This window comes from Athene cunicularia, assembly GCF_003259725.1.
Source record: "Athene cunicularia isolate RWA chromosome 2 unlocalized genomic scaffold, athCun1 chr2_part1, whole genome shotgun sequence".
In the NCBI taxonomy this organism is placed as follows: Eukaryota; Metazoa; Chordata; class Aves; order Strigiformes; family Strigidae; genus Athene; species Athene cunicularia.
In genome coordinates this window covers 15,141,006-15,162,850 of record NW_020799095.1, presented here as the reverse complement: position 1 = coordinate 15,162,850, position 21,845 = coordinate 15,141,006, and the positions used below count along the sequence as shown (strand labels likewise).

At 35.3% G+C, this 21,845-nt stretch overlaps 1 protein-coding gene across 2 annotated transcripts in view; it reads right to left on the bottom strand.

The window, feature by feature from the left end:
* Positions 1–20: 20 nt before the first annotated feature.
* ANKRD28 (ankyrin repeat domain 28) overlaps positions 21–21,845 on the bottom strand; it is a 78,017-nt gene continuing 56,192 nt past the window's right edge. Inside the window, exons 14-28 of one of the 2 annotated variants that reach the window (XM_026842068.1) lie at positions 20,207–20,347; positions 15,922–16,033; positions 15,268–15,294; positions 14,283–14,357; positions 12,811–13,012; positions 11,207–11,294; positions 10,629–10,746; positions 9,826–10,045; positions 9,357–9,444; positions 9,177–9,260; positions 8,493–8,638; positions 8,241–8,323; positions 8,026–8,108; positions 6,101–6,192; positions 21–548 (exon numbers count right to left, since the gene is read on the bottom strand). In XM_026842068.1, the coding sequence (XP_026697869.1) occupies positions 262–548; positions 6,101–6,192; positions 8,026–8,108; positions 8,241–8,323; positions 8,493–8,638; positions 9,177–9,260; positions 9,357–9,444; positions 9,826–10,045; positions 10,629–10,746; positions 11,207–11,294; positions 12,811–13,012; positions 14,283–14,357; positions 15,268–15,294; positions 15,922–16,033; positions 20,207–20,347 (1,846 nt within the window). In that variant the 3' untranslated portion in view covers positions 21–261. Of the gene's footprint in view, positions 549–590; positions 2,394–6,100; positions 6,193–8,025; positions 8,109–8,240; positions 8,324–8,492; positions 8,639–9,176; positions 9,261–9,356; positions 9,445–9,825; positions 10,046–10,628; positions 10,747–11,206; positions 11,295–12,810; positions 13,013–14,282; positions 14,358–15,267; positions 15,295–15,921; positions 16,034–20,206; positions 20,348–21,845 lie in introns of those variants that run through there. The other variant, XM_026842069.1, reaches the window with a different exon arrangement.

Here is a 21,845-nt window from a genome sequence, read left to right as displayed (position 1 = left end):
TTTTTTTTTTTTTTTTTTTGCCATGGATTCCAAGTATTTATTCAAGAATTTATGCTTCTTCTGCAAAATATGCTCTTAAAAATCTTCCTGGAGTCTCACAGATTTTTTTTTTCTTTATGCAACCACAATAAAAAAAAACATCTTCTCAAAGGTCTGTCCTCCTCCTTTTGCATTCCATAACTGATAGCTTTTTTCAAAAGCACAAATTTGACCTTCCAGCGTGAGGGTTTGTTCACTCTTCAGACCTGCAAAATGTAGCTTCTAATAGGTCTCAGAATCGGAGTCATTGAGTTCGTCTTCTTCTGTATATGGGTAGCCACCTTCCCTGCCAATGTTGTTGAAAGTACAGTAAGAGCTATGGTCACTCCTCATGATTGGCAAGGAATCGAAGGTGACAGTTTTTGAGGTGTTGGTGTAATGATTAATGGCATTGAATGTAAGGGAAGGTAGCGTGCTGCTCGATGAAACAGGCATCATCGTGGCCAGAATGAGAGCTAGGCAATCAGCCACATCCTTATTGGGAGCACAGGCCAAAGCTGGTGTGTAACCTGGGAAGTCAAGAAAAAAAAACACCTTAATTTAAAATAAAGACACTGTAAAAATTTCTCCAAGATCATGCCACCTTTCAGCTGTAAAAGTATATTACTTAGTTCTGTACCATTTAAAAAAAAAAAAAACAAACCCCAAAACAAAACCCATAGAATTAAATGCAGTTATCAATTAGACTTTTTTAAACTTTTGGTTACAAAAACAACCCAGAAGTTAGTGGGCTTTGGAACATAGACATTATTGTTTTATTAAGTCAGACACTCTAGGCCAGCAAAAAAAGCCTGGATTTGAAAATCACTTGACTGAGGAGGGACAACTAATGGCAGCCAGCAATGATGGGTGAAGGCATTCACTAGAGAGCTCTACAGCTCAACTACAAGAAACAGCTCAACATGTTAAATATTTCTTCATCCAGAAGCTTTCATACGGCTGTTCAACACGGACAGTTATTGTAGTACGACTGTCCTATCTCAGTAACAAGCTGGCTAAAGCATCAGGGCCAGGTAACTGAAAAGGAAGTGTACAATTTCAATCAACCTATACTGTATTACAACATACAGTAATATAAACTATAAAGCCAATGTCTAACTTTTATTTGAGGGATATCAATTAAGAAATCTGCAGAAGTTTGAGGAAACACCAGCTGGATTAGCAGGCTAGGACTACACCTCTTGGTTACTGAACTGGTCTGGCCAAACTCCTTCTGCCAGGCAATGCTACTGTGGTAACCCCCAAATGCAGGAGGACTCGGGCTGTGCAAGGACTTGCAGTCAGGTCACGTAGCTGTGAAATCTCTTCTGCTTAACTGTGGCTCTACTAATCCTTCAACATTTCTCCTTTTGCAGCTTCCCCCTTCCATATCTACTTGCCTCTACTCATTAAACATCGAGAAAAATGCTTCAAATTCTCTTCAGTTGAGATTTGTGCATTGCTCCTTCCTTAGACTTAAGGCTTAATCATTCAGCAAAGCACCTGAGGATAAGTTTTGGCACAGGCCTCGGGGTATATCAACAACACCGAGGCACTGCTGTTGGTGGTGACAACAGCAGCTCTAGAAGCAGGGCAGTCAGGTATGTGCAACCACAGGTAACAGCTAATTCTGCTGCCAAGACCAAAGTTCCCTCTGCCTGGCTCCGCACAGAAGTGGGTGGCAAGATCACCCTGTAGTCCCCTTGCAGTACCTCACGCTGCATGCGGTAGATGTGCGATGGGTATGAGCTCAATAGAAACACTCATGTTCAGGTACATTTGAAAGTCTGAAGTCCTGCAGTACCCCCAGTCCACAGCTTAAAGGCGTAAAAAATCCAGGCAAAAAGTACACAAGTAATTAAAAATAATAGATGGCTTGAAAGCAAACCCCACAATGGATTTCTATCCAAACCTTTGGAAGGTGTGGAAAATGAGGCAGTGCCCGTTCTACCAGCAAGTGTTTCAACTACTAAGGAATCATCTTTATTGTAGAAGTAGATCCAGGTCAAGTGTTAGAATCGAGCTCAGGAGTAGTTATCGTGTTGTACAATTGTACAGAAGTTTTAAACAAGTATGGCACATTATGGAAAATAACTGTAGCTAGAAATTAAGAAAACAGCAAGCTGGGGACAGACAGTCTCGCAGTTGAACTATTATTTGCTCAGGACAGACCTTGTGATTGATGCTTGGAACAGAGTAAGACAACAGTCCCTGCCCAAAGGAGCATACAATCCAAGGAAACACACAGATAATTCAAGCACAAAACGCACCAGCTGACCATGCGATAGGGCCGTACAGAAGTGCAGCGCAGCAGATGTTTTCATTGTTAGTAAGGTATCACAGCACTTAAACAGCTCAGAGTTAACAGTGACAGTCTGCAGAAGAGATACATTTTGAGAGGTTTCAGAAGCAAGGGCCAGAGCTTGCTACACTTGGGTGAAGACTGCATTTCAGGCACGTCAGGCAGAACAGAAGGCTCAGCATTGATACTCAAATGCACATAATTTAATTTCTACAGTTGCTGCAGATTGTATGAAGGTAAGATGACACAGAAAGTAAGTTTATTCAAGCTGTCTGTACTCAACACCGTTTCTTTCACTAACATGATTTGATAAAAGCTCAACGAATTAAAACAAGCAGTCACCAGCTACTTTTGAGCATCCCGGTTAACAGCCAATGTAAAAATGAAACAGATTACTTGTTTCTTTTAAAAGTTCTTTAAGAATAGTATTTATACTAATATTTGATTTCAGATCTTAAGCTTCTGGCTTTCATAACTAGGGATGAAATATCACAATTTTATTGCCTTAGACAAAGCAAAATCAAGTAACTGCTTGCACTATGAAAGACTGACATCTGTGTCCTCCACCACTTCATTTCCATTTATATTATTTTAAAATTGTAAGAACAAATTGTATCTTTATGTCCCTTAAACGACTGCAAACTGCTCATTCACATCAGGGCAACATAGGTATAAATACTCTTATTCAGTTTTCATATAATGTTCTCCATAATCTGTACTTGTATTTGTGTAAGCCTTCACAGGACAAAAAAAAAAAAAATAAATCTCACTATCTTCATTTATAGACAGGGCACCAGAAGCAGTGTGAGGTGAAGCTGCTTCCTTGCACAACAGAAAACAGAGACTAAGTGGTGGAAACTGCCTTAAGACCAGGACTGCCCCTGCCCAAACGCAGAGCTGCTCCCTCCCCTGGGGCTTGAAAGTTTCCATGAAGGTGCCTACAGGAAAATTGGAGGGTTATTAATGTGGTCAGTGCAAAGACAGTTCTCAAGATAAACTGAATGAGGTCTTACACTTGAGAAAGAGAAGAAATTAATCTGAGGCATGAGTCATTTTGTAAGCATTTACAAGAAAAATTCCTTCCAGAAAACTGGAGATCTCCAATATAAACGAAAATATGAGTAAAGGAAGGCAGACTGTCCCAGAAAATTTAGCTAGCTTAGTAAGTTAATTAGTAAGAAAAAACCCAAAACAAAAGAAAACAACTTGAAAAGTTGGTTGGGTGACTAAATAAAACTTCATCTGGTGTCAAATGAAAGAAAAAGCTAGCAGTTTCTTTTAAGACAGGTAAAATTGCATGCACAATTTAAAATTCAACAAAATTTTCATAGATGCAGGTGATGGCAAAGTTTCATCAAGACAGGTGTGGAAACATGGGAAAAAAACTTAAAGATTTGAGTGAGAACTGATACAGAACTGAGAATGAACTGTCAACATGACTACTTTTGAAAGTATGGTACCTAGACAGTTAATTTGCTGTTTCAGTTCCATTTAATCTTTTGAGGACCAAGAGGATTATATTTTTTCTCTAAAGATATTAGTTCTTAAATATCTCAAAATGTGATCTCACCACATTAAGAGATGCTCTATAACAAAAGCAGTATGACTTCAAATCTACAGCTTTAAATATCTGATAAATTATTTATAAATTGAAAGGCAGAGAATTGGAGTGACGTTAGTTTTCTTCAAAGCATTTTTGAAATATTTTTCAATCATTTTCTGTAGTCCGGATATAGCAACAGAGAACTAAGTAATTTTATAAGATATAGATACAAATAGAGACTGCTTGTAGTGCAGCCTCTATAGAAAAGGACAGCTTCAAAGACAAGAAGGGAATCATCACTCCACACCAGCTGAGGTTCTGCTGGTTACATGTTCCACGTATCAAGACAGCTTTCACGTAAAATACTAACTCAAACTTTACCCCCAGGTTCACCTAATTCTAACTGAAATGCCAGGCTTGCGTAGCAGATCACTGTTCTTATCTGAGCTACACTAAAGTAAGAGAATGTCAGTGTTGTGGTGTAAAATATTCCAGTTCCTATTTCTTCAGTCTGCTTTGCTAAACAGATAGCTTTCACCCTCCAAAATGCATGAATCATACTTTAATCCTCTCCAATAAAAAAATAAATCAAAGGTTCTCCTAGATTTTTACTTTATTAGAATTAATGTGTTTTGTTTTTTTTTTTTATTTAGAAACACTTACACTTTAGCAGCAGATGCTAAAAATCAAAGACAAGGAGACCTAAAGCAGAACCTGGCTATCACTACTGCCAGCTTTTCCATGTAATACAGAAGTTACACTATGGAAATTAAGTACACTTTTGCAAGCCTGATGATATACTAATACTTCTAAGAATTAAGAAAAATTACAGTGACAAGTGAAATAGATTGATAAATCCCATGAAACGTTTCCTTTGCTCTCTCACAACTCAAACTATTCATCACTTTGCACATACTGTACTTGAAGCTGGCGAATTCATCCAACAGAAGAAGTAGTCATTATGAATGTTCTCAAGGCTGCTTAAAATTCTTTAAACAAAGCAATTGTTATTAGAAAGAAAAGAACCAGAGTGAGGAACAAGATTAGGTAACAGAGTTACTTTAAAATTTAAAATACCAGCAGAATTAAGAAGAAGTTTTAACATGTTGCAGTTAGATCCTCAGGCTGCCAGAGAAGTGCAACCTCTATACAAACAACGTTTTAGTCTGTTATGCCAAAGATCCACCCTAAGTGGCTGGTTGCACAAGAAAAGCCCACAAAAATAAAAACATCTCCAAGTTAGCACGATGAGAAACAGAAATCAAAAGGATACATTTTCCAATCTTTTCATTTTAGGGACTTTAATTTAGAAGTTACCCCTGTCCCCTATTTTAGGCAAGGAGTGAACCTTAAATCACCCATGTTTAAGCAGTGTAATTTAAGAAACACACAGAAGTAGTCACAGTAAACATTAAGTGAGGAAAAAACCTTCCAAACTGGAAATATAATTAGTAGCATTAAATAGGCACTGCCCTTCTGGAAGAAAAAAAAAACCCCACCAAACCGTAAAAACCAACCTGTGCTCGCCCCCCTCCCAGCTATTGCTTTCATTTAAGACACATAGGGGTATGACATAAGAGCAGGAGCTCTCATGCTTTTAAAAGCACAGCTTTGGAGGACCACAGATGTCTTACATGAAAATATGCAAATAAGAAGTCAGTAGATCTAATTTTCCTTTGGTCTTACAAGGTATAGGATTTATTCTCTGTCATAAAGCAGTTACTTTTTCTTACTTTTATGTGCCAAAAAACTCTAAGGAGCCAGAAGCTTGAGACCTGTAATTCACACTTGCTTTTAAAAGCTAGCACCAATATACCTACCGTGGCAAAATGAATGACAATTCAATTCAGCTTAACAGCTGAAAGTTATACTTTACTTAAGTACAGATATATTTATATATATAGTATATATTTTCCTTATGTAAAACACTGTTTTTCTGACAATTTTCAGTCGATTATTCTGATCGTATTTCAGCCAAAGCTAGTGTATTTAGAGGGTATACATTATAAAACTACAAACGCAAATCAAACATTTCTATGCTGTGACCTGCATTATTTCGAAAATTTTAATTCTCGTTACACTTCTGCTGCTTGCTAAAATGACCCATCACCAACACCATTTTTTCTAGGGGGGAACCTACTACAAGGGTTATGTGAAATTGCCAAAGGGTTATTGTTTTCAGTGAGCTGAGTTTAAAACCACAGTTCCTTGTGGGGAAACAATTAATTTTTTCTTACCATTTTCATCTACAGCAAGTACACTTGCTCCCTTCCCTAAAAGCTCTTGAACTACAACCGTTAGTCCATTCCGAGCAGCAACATGCAGAGGTCTGTGAAGACAAGCAAACTCATATATAAACCTTAGAACGAGATATTAAGTAAGATAGATAGCTTGTATCTAGTTAAATGATTAAAGTATTTATACTTGTATGGTTTTTTTACACATTATATGAATATTATAGATGTAATAACTATGATGGGAAAACCAGCAGATCTCTTTTCTTATTACAAAGAAATGGTACCAATAACAACTGTGCACTTCCTTATTATGGCACCACACAGTGAGGGAGTAGCTACTCGAAAAGACCTACCTGCTTAGAAACTTTATTATGTTAAAAAGTTAGAAACATCTAGTACCTTACTGTTGATAAACCCTTCACTGATCCGTTGTAACAGATACTGTCACATCTGAGAATCACTGCACATCACTGGCAATCATCATTAGAACACTAACAGCGGAACGGTAGTCATATTCTACTGCATGTAAATGCTTATATGATATGCAGAGGCATTTCATCAATCTGCCTTTTAGAAACCACTATACTCCCTTGTGACTAGACATAGGAAAATTATTTTACAGTATAATACATGAAGCAAGCAAAGCAGATTATTTTTCAAAACCTTGAACTGTTAACCATAACTGCGTTTTGCACTGATTTAATCAATCAAGGAAAGTATAGCTTTGACACCTCAAATATTTTAATTATATCTTTTTTCAAATACAACAGGTTTTCAAAATTGGTTCCCACTAGCTTAAATAAAATCCTACCACCACTCAGCAGGAAACAGAATAATCAGCTTACTTCCCTTCTGCTTTATATTACTCTTCATTTATTTCAAAATTCTTAAAATTGTTGGAATTAACTGTGAACTATATTTTGATTTGGAAATAAGTGCCTTAACTTAGAGAACAGAAATGCAAAAGACACAAATAGGGGTAGCTATATCTATGGTGCTTATATTAAAGTATTGAAATTCAAGAACTACTGCACACCACAGATACTGAAAAATGTACTGTAATTAAAATGATTTTTATATAGAGGCCAACAATTTTAATGTTTATCTTGTTACAAACTAAGACATTGTTTAAGCTGTTTAGAAATCAGTTTATCTATTACAAAACATTTGCTAAACCAGTAATATTTTAAACAACTGTTAAAATCTTGAAATTTATATAAACATTTCACAGAGGTGTGAATATGTACCTATTTTTCCCCATGACATCTCTCGATTAGACTATATGAGCCAAGGCAAGTGGGTGGAATTACATGAGCCTGTGGTAGCATACTTTCCCCTTCTGTTCCCATCTCATTTTTGCTTTTCCTTCTCTCAAGACATCCCCACTTCAAGCCAGAGATGAGGCAATCAATTCCTTCCCTGCTTTCTGGTTATGTCATGCTGCCTGAGGTGCACCATGGTGAGCAGCAAAAGCAGAGGAAGAAGTCTTACTATCTTAAGTCCTTAGTTCAAGCAGATGTCTGGGAATAGTTGGAAGAACTGTAGGAGTTTGAACATGACAGATTCCAGAAGGGATCTCTAAGGCCAGAGAAATACACAAGCTGCTTACAAGAATTTTAACTGAAAAATTAGATAATCTGCAAAACAGAAAAATACTGATTTACAGGTAATCTCAGTGGATTGCAGCAATTCCACACAGAATTCCCTGAATCACAATACTGTAAGACTTATCAGCCCTTTTGCCCAGGTAAAACTAGAATCTTATGTATGACCAAAACACTGTTTCACTTCAGGGCAGTTCAACTCTTGATACCCATTAAGCAATTAAAATTCAAACAATTTAGAAAAAAATTCTCAAAAATATTCCACTTTTTGAGCAAGATACACACCAAAAACTCACAGTAAAACACACTGCTGATACATACGTTTGCAAGGCTGCATTGGTGGCATTGATGAGGTTTCTATCCGTAATCTTCTCCAGTATTAACAAGGCACTAGTTTCATGACCCTTAATACAAAACATATAACAAATGCTCTTCAGAAATTGCTTTGAATGCCTTTTCAAAGTAACAAGTTGACAACTGCAAACAGTGCATGGTAACACAAAGCTCAGCACTGATAAATCACACTAAGCACACACCTTGCTGCAAGCCAAATGGAGTGCTGTGTTCTTAGAACTGTCTTGCAAAGTCAGATCAGCTTTAGCACTGCTAACCAGCACCTCTGAGGAAATAAAGATTTGTATTAACTAAAAGCATATTCCTTAAACTCTTAATGACTTACATTTGTGCAAAATGAAAACATATACCCACAAGGACAGTTTATAAGGCAACTTTACCCACAGTAAGGTTAACAAACCTGAGAGCAGAAATATATAAAGCTTTCTCTTTACCAACTGTATTCGTCTGTCCATTTTCTGCAGCCATCATTAAAGGCGTCTTCCCAGAAGAATCTACAGCATTTACTTGAGCATTGTGACTGAGCAGAAGCTGTAGACACTCAACGTGATCTGTAAAAGCTGCTGCATGAAGAGGAGTTCTACAACAGATTAAAAGACAATATGGCCATGTTCAGTCATGCTTTCTACATTATTCACAGGGGCATCCTAACTGTGATCCTGCAGATATTAATGAGTGGACAACCCGTCCTTGCTGATCCTTTGAAATCAGTATTCCTGGAGTTGTGACTGCTGCCTTTAGAAAGTCACCTTCAAGATTCAAATAATTCCTTCTATGTAGTTTATAACAGAGATACAATTTGATTCAGAAAAAGTAAAATATGCATCAAATACTACTCACAAAGTGATACAATTTAAAACATGCTCAAACCTGTCTAGATAATAAAAAGCCAACAGAAGTTTATTGAATTAGAACAGGATTCTTAAAAGCCTAGAATTTCTTTCTAGCACAGAAAAATAATAATAATAATAATAATAAAAATATTCAAAGAATAAAAACAGGAGGAAGGGGGAATTAACATAAGTAGCAATTACAAAAAACCCCAAATGATTGTAGAATTTAGCAGAGCCACTCTATGACATTACAAGCACACTTTCACTCGGCATTTACACTCTTACCTTCCTTTTGAATCTGTTGAATTTACAATACCAGCACCTAGTGTATCAATTAACATTTCTGCAGCACCTTCATTGTCATTTATCCTATAACGAATTAAACAGACTGTTATTTACAGAATGATAAATCTTTTGTTATATACAGCAATGAAATCTATGAAGAATAATTTTGCACTTCCTTACACAGCACAATGCAATGGACTGAAAGAATTTCCTTCCATTTTCTGGAAAACTTCCTGTTCCAGGAGGAGCTCTACACAACTGTCATGACCTAAAGCAAATGTAAGAGTTAAGCATTAAAAAAAAGGGAAAAGGTCTATTTATGGATTACATAAAAAATACGTATCTGATTTAGATTAACCAATATTTTATTGGAAAGTTTTGAAGACACACTGGTTGTATTCAACAGGGCTACATTTAGGAACTACAACTTAGGAACTTATAGCAAAAATGTAATACACAAATAAACACCTTACATTACATATTAGATGTTAATGCATTCTCCCTCAAGATACCACGTTCATCATATTGGCACACTCACTAACATGAACTGAAGGCAGACTTTGATTGTTGCTTTTGTAAGTAGTAATAAATTCTACCTCAGTACCAACAAATATATTTACGCCTCTATTTTAACTTTAATGTATTTTACCATTATAGCAGGCCCAATGCAGTGATGTATAGCCGTGATTGTCTGCTATTGCAGGTACTGCATCCACAGATGTAGCTGACTGCAGGAGAGCTCCTAGAACACCTATATGTCCACATGCAGCTGACAAGTGTATAGGGGTTCGCCCCCTACAGTCTCGTAATAAGGATTTAGCACCATGTTGAAGCAAGGCTTCCACACATTCCTCATGCCCGGTAACTGCCTGTGAGAGAAAGACAAGAAATAGAAAGTCTGCTAATATTCATGTATATAAGACAAGGTGTATAATCAAAGGATGCAAACTGCAGACAATTTCTTACATTATTAAATAATAACAAAATAAGCACAGTTGTTATTTTCATTCCTGGAAACAGCCATTCTGTTGGAAAAATAGCAATGTATTATAATACTGATGATAAAATAATTTGTTGGAATAACACTGAATGAGCTGCTAATCTCTAGGGTTCTTATCTGTCTTATCTGCCAGCGACTATAAAAAAAAAAAAAAAAAATTTGGCATGCATCACACTCTTCTTCCTCCCATTAACACTACCTCCACCCCATAACAAAAAGCTGCGCTCGGGGACCTCTCCAGTCAACACTTCACAGCAAGATAGAGAGACTCTAGAAGTCCAAAAGAATTCTGAGGGCAGAAAATAGCCTTTTGAAAGCAACTAAAAAGACAATTAAAAACTAAGAATGGCAAGATGAAAATAACAAGAAATTAATTAACACTACATATTAAGTCTGTATTTGAAATTAGTATGTATAAAACTGGAAAGGACGGAAAAGGAATATTCTCTCACCCCTCTATGTAATGCTGTCCTTCCCCACTTATCTTTGGCATCTACATTTGCTCCTTTGTTAAGGAGTGAATAAACGCAGTCGGTGTGCCCATTGAGAACTGACATCATCAGAGGAGTCCTTAGGAGAGAAAGAAATAAAAGTGTAATCTACATGGAAATTTAACAGACTAGCACTCAACTGAAATATAACAACTACTATCCTTCTGGACAACACTTAAAATTTAAATCAATGACCTTCTCTAGTACTAACTTCACTCCAAGAATGCCACTCATATTTGCTTTTTAGATTCAAGAAAAAAAGATTAATACCTCCTATAATTCCTAAGTCCTGATTAAGCTACTAGAATCCATTTTTTCAGCATCTGGACAATAAGACACATTTTAGTTTCCTCCCAACTGAACATTTTTTTACTGCCAACATTATGTTTATTGCAAAATACACAGTCACATTTCTCCTAGTTCAAATATCACCTTCCCTTAAACTAACAAATTAAAAACCACCAATGTAAAGTATTTAGCTCTTCCTTTTTATAAGATGCAATAACTTGTGAGGAACAGAGTGTATTGTTTAAACTCACTGGCCATTTCCATCTTGAATGTCCACTGCATTCTGTGGTTCTGCATTTCCTATCAATAGCCGCAAACATTCCGAGTGACCATTCGTAGCTGTAAAACATCATACAAATACAGGTTCTGCACTAATTGCCTTTGAGTATACAGCTCAAACAGAACAGTAATCTGCTCAGACTACAGGCCGTTAGCATGAGCTTTACCGTTGTGACTTAAATTCAGCCTGAGAGAGCTGGAGAGCATGAGAACCCCCTGTACAGCTTTACCATTGTAATTTGAATTAAAAACAAAAAATACGAACAGTAGAAAATTATTTTAGAAATCAGGCATTCTCAGCTGTATAGTATTAACAGTAATTGATTCCAACTGTCAATTACCACCAGGTATTTGTTTTTTACATATAAATGAGGTTTCACATATTAACCAGAATTAGAATATATGCTTATACAACACCCAGAAGAAGGAATAATTAAATACAGTAATTAGCATAATGTTTGCTTGTCATAAGGCATGGCTAAACACATACCGAGCCAATCATACAGAGATTTTGTCAGCAAATATAGCATGTGCGCAGTTATGAAGTAATAACTGAAATCACATTTAGAAAGAGGGGAAGGAAATAGAAGTAATATAATTAAAATAGAACTAATACAATGCATAGAAGTAATTAACCAAGCAGTTAAGAAAAAAAAGGAAATTTAAAAGAAACAAAAAATTGAGACATCATATTTAAAAGCAACTCATGAAAGATAAATGATTGCTTGTTGGAGGGGAAATTATCTCTGACATACAGCTGCTGTATTTAGTCCACATAAGAACAGTGACAATTCTTTAGCTGATAAATCCTAACAGAAGTTGGGTGAAGCTAAATCAAATAGAAGAATACAGCTTGTGTTCATGGACAACAAATTAAGAGGTTACAATGACGATGTTTTGTACATAATGCTCTTTTTACTGCAACATTTCTATAACACCATAACTATAAATGTCAATTTAAATAAGCTTATTTTCAAAGAGAGGAAAAAAAAAGAATATAGTATGAATGCTAGATTTTGAGAAAAGTAGGTTTATAGAAGTTTCCTAGAAGACACAGTGAGAAAATATTGCAAAGGATTGCTATTACTTTGAAAACACTAAGGAGTCGTTTAAATCCTTAGAAAAAAACAAAGTATAGTTTTCATGTCTCTTCTCAAGCTGACAAAATTCTCCAAGACTCCAGTCATTTTTAGAAGTATTTTACTGCCAAGACAGGCAACATAATTCACATATCTAAATTTGGGCCTGCAGTTTGGGCTGGGTGAAAGACAAGGAGAGAAACAGGAACATGTCACTGACATCTGCCAGCACAGCTAGCCTAGCTAGTTGAACGGACAATGCACCCTTCCAGAGAGCAGTGTGGAACGGCACTCCTTGGCCTGAATTAATTTATTGGGTTAGTATCAGTTTCTACCCACAAGTACTCTGTTACACCTTTCTCAGTGTAGCATATACCCTAAAAATCATTGTCTATTCCTAAACACTATTTCTCCGAACACTGATGATAGAGACTTCTAAACATGAAGATGATTGACTTCAAAACCCAAAATTTTAGAGGTTAGCAGTTACCATGTACCTGCAGCATGTATTGGGGTCCTCTTTACAACATAATCTTTCACCAAGATCGATGCTCCCTGATTAATGAGCACATCTACACATTCCACGTGTCCCTTAAAGGCAGCAAGGTCCAGTGGTGTCCTTCCGTTGTTATTCCTCACATCAAGGTCCAGCAGCGACTGTACCAGCACTTCCAGAGCTTGATGGTGGCCATGATAGGCCTACAAGAATAAGAAAATTCTTCAGTTTTCCCACTCTTCTTGTTTTTTTCCTTTCTTACTGGGATTACATAAATTAAACTGTAAAGACAGTATTTTTGTTTATCAAGTGAAAGACCTATTGAAGCAGCATCTAAGTAGTTACAATACAAACTAATTTAAAAAACCACCACAATTTCAGCAAGAAGGTTGGTGGGTTTTTTCCATTTTATCCTTTCAGTCAGCAACTGAAACCACTTTACAGTAAACAGTCTATCTCCAATTTTTTTAATGACCAGCATTTTGAATACTGCACATTTCATTGCTTTATGTTATCGTTACATCACCCTCAGATTATTTCAAGTGAGGAACATATGTAAACAACTAATTCCTATTAGTTTTTTAATAAAATATTTTTAAAAGAAGCAGCCAGTAAAATTTGTAAGTTAAAAGAATACATTACAAATACATACAGTTAACATAGCTGGTAAAATAGGAGGGACTTGGGCAATGAAACAGTTAAGAGATCAGAACAGATACACAAGGATAAGAGAATAATAGCATAGAGAATACTCTGTAGGTATGTCAAGATGAAAACCATCTACAGCTACGGTTTTATAACTTCCATAATAAATTTTACATGTATACTCATGGACACATAACCTCCGCCCCCAGACAAAACTCATTTCCAGGAACAATCTCTTCTACCTGCTTTCATTTACCAGTATTACAGATTACTTTTTACTTTGGCCATATATACACACATGCACACACATACACACTGTGTGAGACTTAGGCTACCTTCAGAAAGTACATTGTGGTTTTTCAATTGCTCGAAGTCCAGTGAAAAGATGAAAGCTACATACTGAGCTAGTTACTCTGTATTTTGAGTATATTTGTATAGACAGTTTAATCAGGTTCTCTACTAAACTACTCTTTGTGCAAATCTTTCTTAAAGTATTAAAGGACAAAATTCCTCATACTAAACAATGATGAGGGTAAGCAATGATGATGGTAACAAAAGAAGTCACATTATGTATAGGACAATTCTTAATTAGTATAAATTGTAACATAATTGTAACGAGAAGTTTCCAAATGAAAGTAGTTTCATGAACCAAGTCTCAAGTGAAATGCAAAAACTGCCCTGTATAGCTCATTCAGGAATATTAGTACATATTTTTTGTGTTTCATTTATTGTTATTGACCAATTTTAAAAAAATCAGAATGAATAAACCTATGTCAACAACTGTTTGCAATCAGATGAGGTATCATCACTAAAGACTGAAATACTTACAGCTAAATGCAGAGGACTTATAGGTGCTCTGTTGTCTGAATCATTCAGCATGTCAGTACCTGATGTTTCCATTAGCTTATCAAAGAGAGAAAATCAGAATGAGTGCAACAACCTCTCACCTTTGAAAACATTCAGCAATAATTGCTACAGTTTCCAGTATACAGATTGAAAAAGGAAAGAAAAATAGGAAAAACAATACAGGATTAGAGTTTCCTTAAGAATTCCAGATCTCCTTCAACCTTTTAAAGAGTTTTGAACTGCAATGACTGCAACCCCTACCCCATATTCATTTCCCAAACACTGCTGTTGAATTTTTCATAACAATGAAATAATTAAATCAGAAACGAATCTAAAATTATTATTCTTCCTGAAGCAGCCATATGAAATGATATAGATGAAATGCACACAAAAGGAAGACGAGGACACGTGAGAATAGGAAAAAACACCCCTCCACCAAACAAGTAAACATTTAGATTAGGTGAAAAGTCAGCAAGAAAACAATATGAAAAGCCAGAAGGCAGGATTGATTTCTCAGAACAAACATTCCCCAAAGAAAAGAAATGGACGCAAAAAGGCACAAGCATTGTAAAACAGGATTAAAATACCTTTGTATATACATTTCTGTTTGTTACTTTCAGATGTGTTCTAAAGTTTTAATTCTGGCTCTTTTTCAAGACCATATTTAATTTAGTACATTAGTGAAATAAAAACATGCAAAGCATTTGAAGAACACCAAATACGTTCAGATCACCGAGTTTTAATTATTGCACTTCTATATGGTCACACAAATGTTTAAGAAAAAAAAGGGTTAATAAGTAATTTTATATTTTAAAATTCTAAATTGCAAATTAATCCAAATTGTGATTGAAATTAAATACTACATTTATGCATTAAACAAATGGTTGAATAAGCAGTATTTTTAAAGTTACACGTTCCCCTTTGCTGTACAGTAATACTGTAATGGTGAGAAATATTACACACTTACAACATCTAGAGGTGTTTCGCTGGCAATCTGCAATTAAAGAGTCAGAATTCATGTTTGAATACATTTGAATATAAAAGTATCATTTGTATAAACACACTAAGTTGTATAAGACAGAGAAGTTAAAATTAGCATATCAAATAACACACATTTTTGCAAAGGGATTAATAAAAATCTACCTGAGGCTTTATCTAAAATTCCATTATGTGGACGTTACAGTAACTATATGAACTATTTTAAAAGGCACCCCTACTTTACAGGTTTTCCCTACTTTTTAACTTGCTCCTTCAGATGACATTTGTGAAATTTCTTAAGACTTCTCAGTGGGATAATCTGTGGTTATTTTATTTCAGCCCTCAGGAAAAAAATTAGCAGTGTATTCTAAGTTAAGAAACAAAACGAGTATACCACATCCTCAAACAGTTACCTCTTAATCTCAGAATGTATTATTATTAATTTAAACCAGTATCTAGCAATTTAGCTCCTCACCTTGCCCCATTTTAAGAGTAGCAAGTGCTTAAATTTTTATCCTCAGAGGGACTGAAAACCACTATTGACCTTAGAGATGAAGAACCAAGGTTGAGGAATCCCCTGGTCTCTGCATCCTACCCTGTAAGAGCAGCTGTTACAGCATTCATCTACAGTACGTTCTCTTACCAATTCAAGACATAAGCGATGACCGTAAGCAGCTGAATAGTGAACTGCATTGTATCCTTGTTTGTCTCGGATCCCTGGATTGGCATCATTTCTTAGCAAGTATTCCAGGCACCTATTTAAATTGACATACGCAATCATGTATCTAAATGTTGAATTTCAACTTTATGCTAAGCAATAAATCATTCCAATTCAATTGGAAAATAGAATACAGCACACAGGAACACTGATTTAATGTACAATATTGGTTCAGACTAGAGAACACCTAACTCCAAGTGTTTAGGTCAATCACAAAGCTTCCAAAATTTGAAAGAATCCTTCTCTGCAGACGTCTTGCATCCTCTCAATTATCTGACTTAGTTAAAACTAGTATTTCATGGCTATTTTCCTCCTAGTTAATACAACTGCAGTTACCTCTGTTAATATAAATGATGACTATTGTTGTGCATTTTTCTGTACCGGTACCACCTCCTGTACTTAATACAGAAGGAAGAGAACTAATAACTGAGTTCTTCATGGTATGTATTCAGGAGTCACACATACATACACTTCCACTACCAGACTTCTATTGATTTGGCATGCTTATATCCTACCACTCCTTTCATTACACAAAGTTATAAGGCAGAACATGATCAGCACATTTCAACCCCTGATACGCAGCCAGAAGGATGAAAAATAGGGTATTAAAGTCAGCTCCCTCTCCCTAATTTTCTGTTTTTAAGAGACTCCATGCATGTGCACTGAACAATTTCAACCAATAACTCTACTTATTCCTAATTTTATGTTGTCTATCATTTCAGCATCATTCTGCAAAGTCACCATCATGATCCTGAACTTGTTGGTGAAGCCATTTGGTTTTCTGAAGTGTAGAGCAGGTCACGATCCCTTCTCTCTGGGAATTATGAAATACTTCTCCTTTATCAGTTAAATAAAATGCATGTGAAGCTAAAAAAAAGTATTATGTCAAATCCAGCTTGGACCCCTTAGCACAGTTTATCTAAAGCTCTCAAAGATAAGTAGTGACAAACAGGCCAGTTGGATACACTGACTTCACATTTATCTCATGGAAAACGGTTTGGTAGAAAGTTAAAAGAAATTTCAACGTCTGTAGTTGTATAATATGGCTATGCTGTGATGTCATGTGAAAAACTTGCAGTAGGATATGGCAGGTTTAGATTTGAGAGGCAGGAATCCTAACATGACCTCCGACCAACACAGTTAAGAGTAGAAACTTGATCACTCAAAACCCTGGAGAACATTCAAACCTTCAAGAAATACAGGCAGAAATCCTACAAAAGCAGCCATCTCCTGAGGGAAGACAGCATGACCCTGCAACATCAGAACTCTTTGCAAGTTCTTTCAAGGAAGGGCCTGAAGTCAGCAGATGGAACAGTGAGAGTTCATCATCTGAAGGAAATCCAGTACCAGCTGTGATGAAATGGAAACACATTTCAACATGAGTAAGACAGCTGTACTGGGTCAAGGGCCCAGTAACCTCATGTGCAACAACAGCAATTTGCTGAAGACCTGATATTTGCTTTTCCAGACAAAGGCAAAAATTATCAAAACAGGTGAGTGAAGATGAAAAGGGAAAAAAGCTGCAGGAAAAACTATGGACAAGGAATCATCTAATTACAAAGTACCCTGTCTTATTACAAAGTTGAGAAGAACAGGAGCCATACCAATGTGCACTCTCACTTTCATCATTTTGTGCCCAGCATAAAGGAGAAAAGGACTTAGATAGGTAGCGAAAAAGGTCTAAATTCTCCAGGTTTAAATAACATATGTAACACAAGATATAAGTAACTTTGCAAGTTCAATGTATCTAATAAAAAGCTACCAGTAAAGCAGATTTATGATTTTAACCAACTAATTAGGGTTTTATTTGGTCAGTAAACAAATGCCTGGATTTCATTAATGGCAACTGCGCTTGCATGTTTTTGTTTGAATTGAAATGGGATGAGATTTCTGAGAACCCAAAGACAAGTCAGTCTGTTCCATCGAGTGAGAATTACTGTGCCTAGATTTTATTTGCCCAATCATCTAACTAACTTTATTAATTTTAATCAATTATTTTGTATTGCCATTCATGACTCATTAATAAATGTTAAATATCACTGGCCTGAGCTATCTAAATTTTTATACTTGTGTACTTTCTATATTTGCGTGCTCACAAAACCCACAATATACTAAATATACCACAGGAAGCAAAGTCTACTAGAAATCCTTAAGTATCCATTCTTTCCAATGCAAAATAAGTAATTATTTTTGCTGTTTCTTCTCATTCAGGAAAGAGATTAATTTTACATCTTTTGCATACTTAACTGTTCTTAACAGGCCTCTTTAAAAGGAGATTAATCAAATTTCCTGAAAGCTCAGATAAGTTAAATTTATTTCCCATTTATTTATTGGTGTACCATCTATGAAATAATTGAACATAGAAAGAGGGTGGTTTTTTCCTCCTCTAAGATCCTGATTATTTTATTTCATTCTGCAATCATGGTTCTGTCTCTAGTCTTGACAAAATGAACCTTACTGATGTTTGTTTCCGATCAGAAGCACTTGTTAAAGATTTGTTAAAGAAAGACTTCCAAACAGGAACAAACCGGAAAATAATTTTCAACAGACATCCTTGTCCCTAAAAATCTGTCTTTAAAGATGTCTGAACAAAGACTCCGAAAATGAACAGAAATATCTTTGGAATTTCTATATAGATAATTTCCTGACTACTTTTTTTTTTTCCCTCCCCGACAGGCTTTATATTCCAACTCAGTAATCATTTTTAGCTTCATTCCTATTTTGAATATGAGCTGAGCAGTACTGGTTTTCCAGCTGTTACTAATCATCTTCCTGCATCAATATAAAAAGCTTCTCCTCAGGACATTCTGCTTTGCAGCCTGTCTTCCAGAGAGCCAACTGTTAATCAGAAGGGCAATATCATGTGGATTCCGGAGACGATTCTTTGAGTTATCTCCCAAAGCTCTGCCATACTGCCATCATCATTCTTGCTCGTGCCTTTTATAAGACAGATGGCAAAACGATGTCATCTGAAGAACCATTATAGTTTGGAGCATTTCAGAGCAACTGTGAAGCTAAAATTAATCCTAGATCAACTTATAAGAGGGCAATTAAAGTAAAATTATCTCAGCAAACTCCAGCAGGGATTGAAAGTATATTTAAAAAGCAGCAGCAAATTTCATTTTGAAATTTGGCCTTACATTAAAAAAAAAGGCATGTACTTTTAAGTATTAAATGTCCATGAAGGTATTCTTTATTTATCCTTCAAAACCCAATCTGTAAGTTATATGTCACCTTGTTCCTATTACTACCTCATATTTTAAAAAGTGCTGTATTAAAATAAGATGATATGGCACTAAGCAGCATTTGTCCAGTGAAGATGTCACTGTATGCATTAGAAATGTGATGCTGCACACCAGCTTGTTTTGACCCGTGGATCTGAATGTGTGCTCATACAAGTGGCATCTTCTCAAGCCTCCTCAATATATACAATGTCTGGAGCTTAAGTAACCTCATCAATTTTGTGCCATCTATATAAGCTTTATATGTAAGCATTTAAGTCATAAATAACTATGTTAAATATAACCATTAGTGAGAAAATAAACACATACAAGAGACATTTGTGGATTTATGAAAGTTAACTGGATGCATTTCATTAATAAAAGCATAACTACTTCACAAAAATTTACACTAAAAAGAGATAGAGTTATAATGCCAAACATGAACAGTTTAATCAAACACCAAAAGGATAAAGCATCTTATATTGAAATGTCAAGTTAACTTTTATTCTACAGGCCTACTTCTACCCTGCAGGCCTTCTGTAACTCAGTCTAGTTAAACAGTGTATTTCTGACTAACTACAGATTTTTGGGCAACATTAAGACCTACAAAACACACCATTCTTTATCAGAAATTGATTTTAAAGTAAAATGACCCCACTGCTCACAACTGTTATAATAATCCCCCCAAATGATATTTACTCAACAACTACACAGCAGGTGCAATTAAAAACTATTCCAAATGAATTCTGAATTAGAACATCTGCGTTATAAGACATTACCAAAAAATTACAATGCACTTGACTATTGCTCGTTTTTCTCAGGAAATTCGTTGCATAAAATATTTTAGATACAATGAACAATCCACTGTCAAGTTTAATCTTTAAGAATATGAAAAATGCATTTGGCAAATGTGAAGGCAGAACATACATGAAATTCACAGCTCAGATGTTTCTAAGGAGAAAGGCTTTAGTATAAAGCATGCAACTTACTTTCCATCTGTGTCTGATGCAGCTGCATAGTGCAGAGGTGTACAACCCCTCTCATCAAGGTCATTCACACTAGCTCCAGAGCCCACAAGGGCAAACAGGCACTGATAATTACAATTGGCAGCAGCATAATGGAGTGGAGTTCTTTAGTACACATTTAAATAAAAAGTACAATGGTAAATAACAGCAAAATAATATAGAGACAGAAAAAGCAAAATAAAATTAAACTTAAATCCTCCTTACATTTTTTTAACAAGTATTTGTGGTGAAGAATGCATCACTACAATATTAAAAAATGGGGCCATTTTCTAGGGGTCATTTAATAACACAGAACAGTATCTAGGGAATCTATTTGTCAGTCACAATATGCATAAACTTTGTATTAAGGGAAGCTTTATATTAATCTTCTTGTGCAAACATATAGAGGAAAATCAAGCTTACATTAGAAATACTATTTTTAGTTAAGTAATTTCAAGCCACATGGAAAAATATGGACAAATCTGAAAACTGCACAGCAACTAAAGGTCAAAATAAAATACAACTAAGAACTAGATGTTTTCAACAAACAGATCAGAATTTTGTCTAGGAGAGGCAAGCATTATTTATTTAACTATACTAACAAAACAGAGGCATTGTTAAAGAAAACTTTTAAAAATATACCATGTCTTCTTATAACAAAACTGTGAAATATTAGTGTTGATATACAATTTCAGAGGATATTTATTCCAACTTCAAATACATAAACACTTCTCTAAATAAACCAGTTCAGATAAAATTTCAAAAGCACCAAGATGACTCAGAATGCCATTTTCTATTTTTAAAAAGAGAATGCTACTATAAATATCTCAATTTTGAGAAGACAGTCAGGCACTTTAAAGTGTCCTACCTCTTCCCTCTCCTTAAAAATGACTTTTTTCCCCATTTCTCTCCATGTTAAACTATTTTAATCTTTTCCCTCCCCTGAAATAATTGCTCTATATAACATGCATGTTAAACCAAAACCCAAACCAACAAAAACCCCCAACTTTCAATGACAGAAGTTGTGACAGATAGTTATTCCATTCTCATGCAAAAATGGAAGCAAAATACAACTTTGCATCCATAACATTCTCCTCAAGTCCTTCTCCTGCTGTTCACATCCTGGAAAATCATTATTTTCCATGATGTGATGTGAGATTTTACACAAGTACTGATCATGCCATCTAAACTTAAATAATCCTCTACTAAAAATAGAAATTAATGTCATTCCAAAAGAGTTCAGAGCACAAACAAGGAAACAGAAAGGGATGAATATAATGAAAGGAAAAAGGTGAAGCAGTTATAATAAAATAATGGATTTTTAAATAAAAAAGCTTAGATATAGCAACAGATTTATTGGTTTGACTAATACATTATTTGGGAAACATCACTAATGTCCTTGTATGAGAGCAAGTTAAGCTCATTAGATCTATGTTATAAGCTAAAAAGATTCATTAATTAAAAAAATCACAGTTGAATACGGAAGTCTTTAAAAACAAGACTAAAGACCTACTTAACAAACACAACAAACAAAATGTTTGCAACTGTCAATAACATATAAAGAAGCATAGTTTACTATGTATTTACATTGCATCTTAAAAACATTTAATCTGGCACACACAGA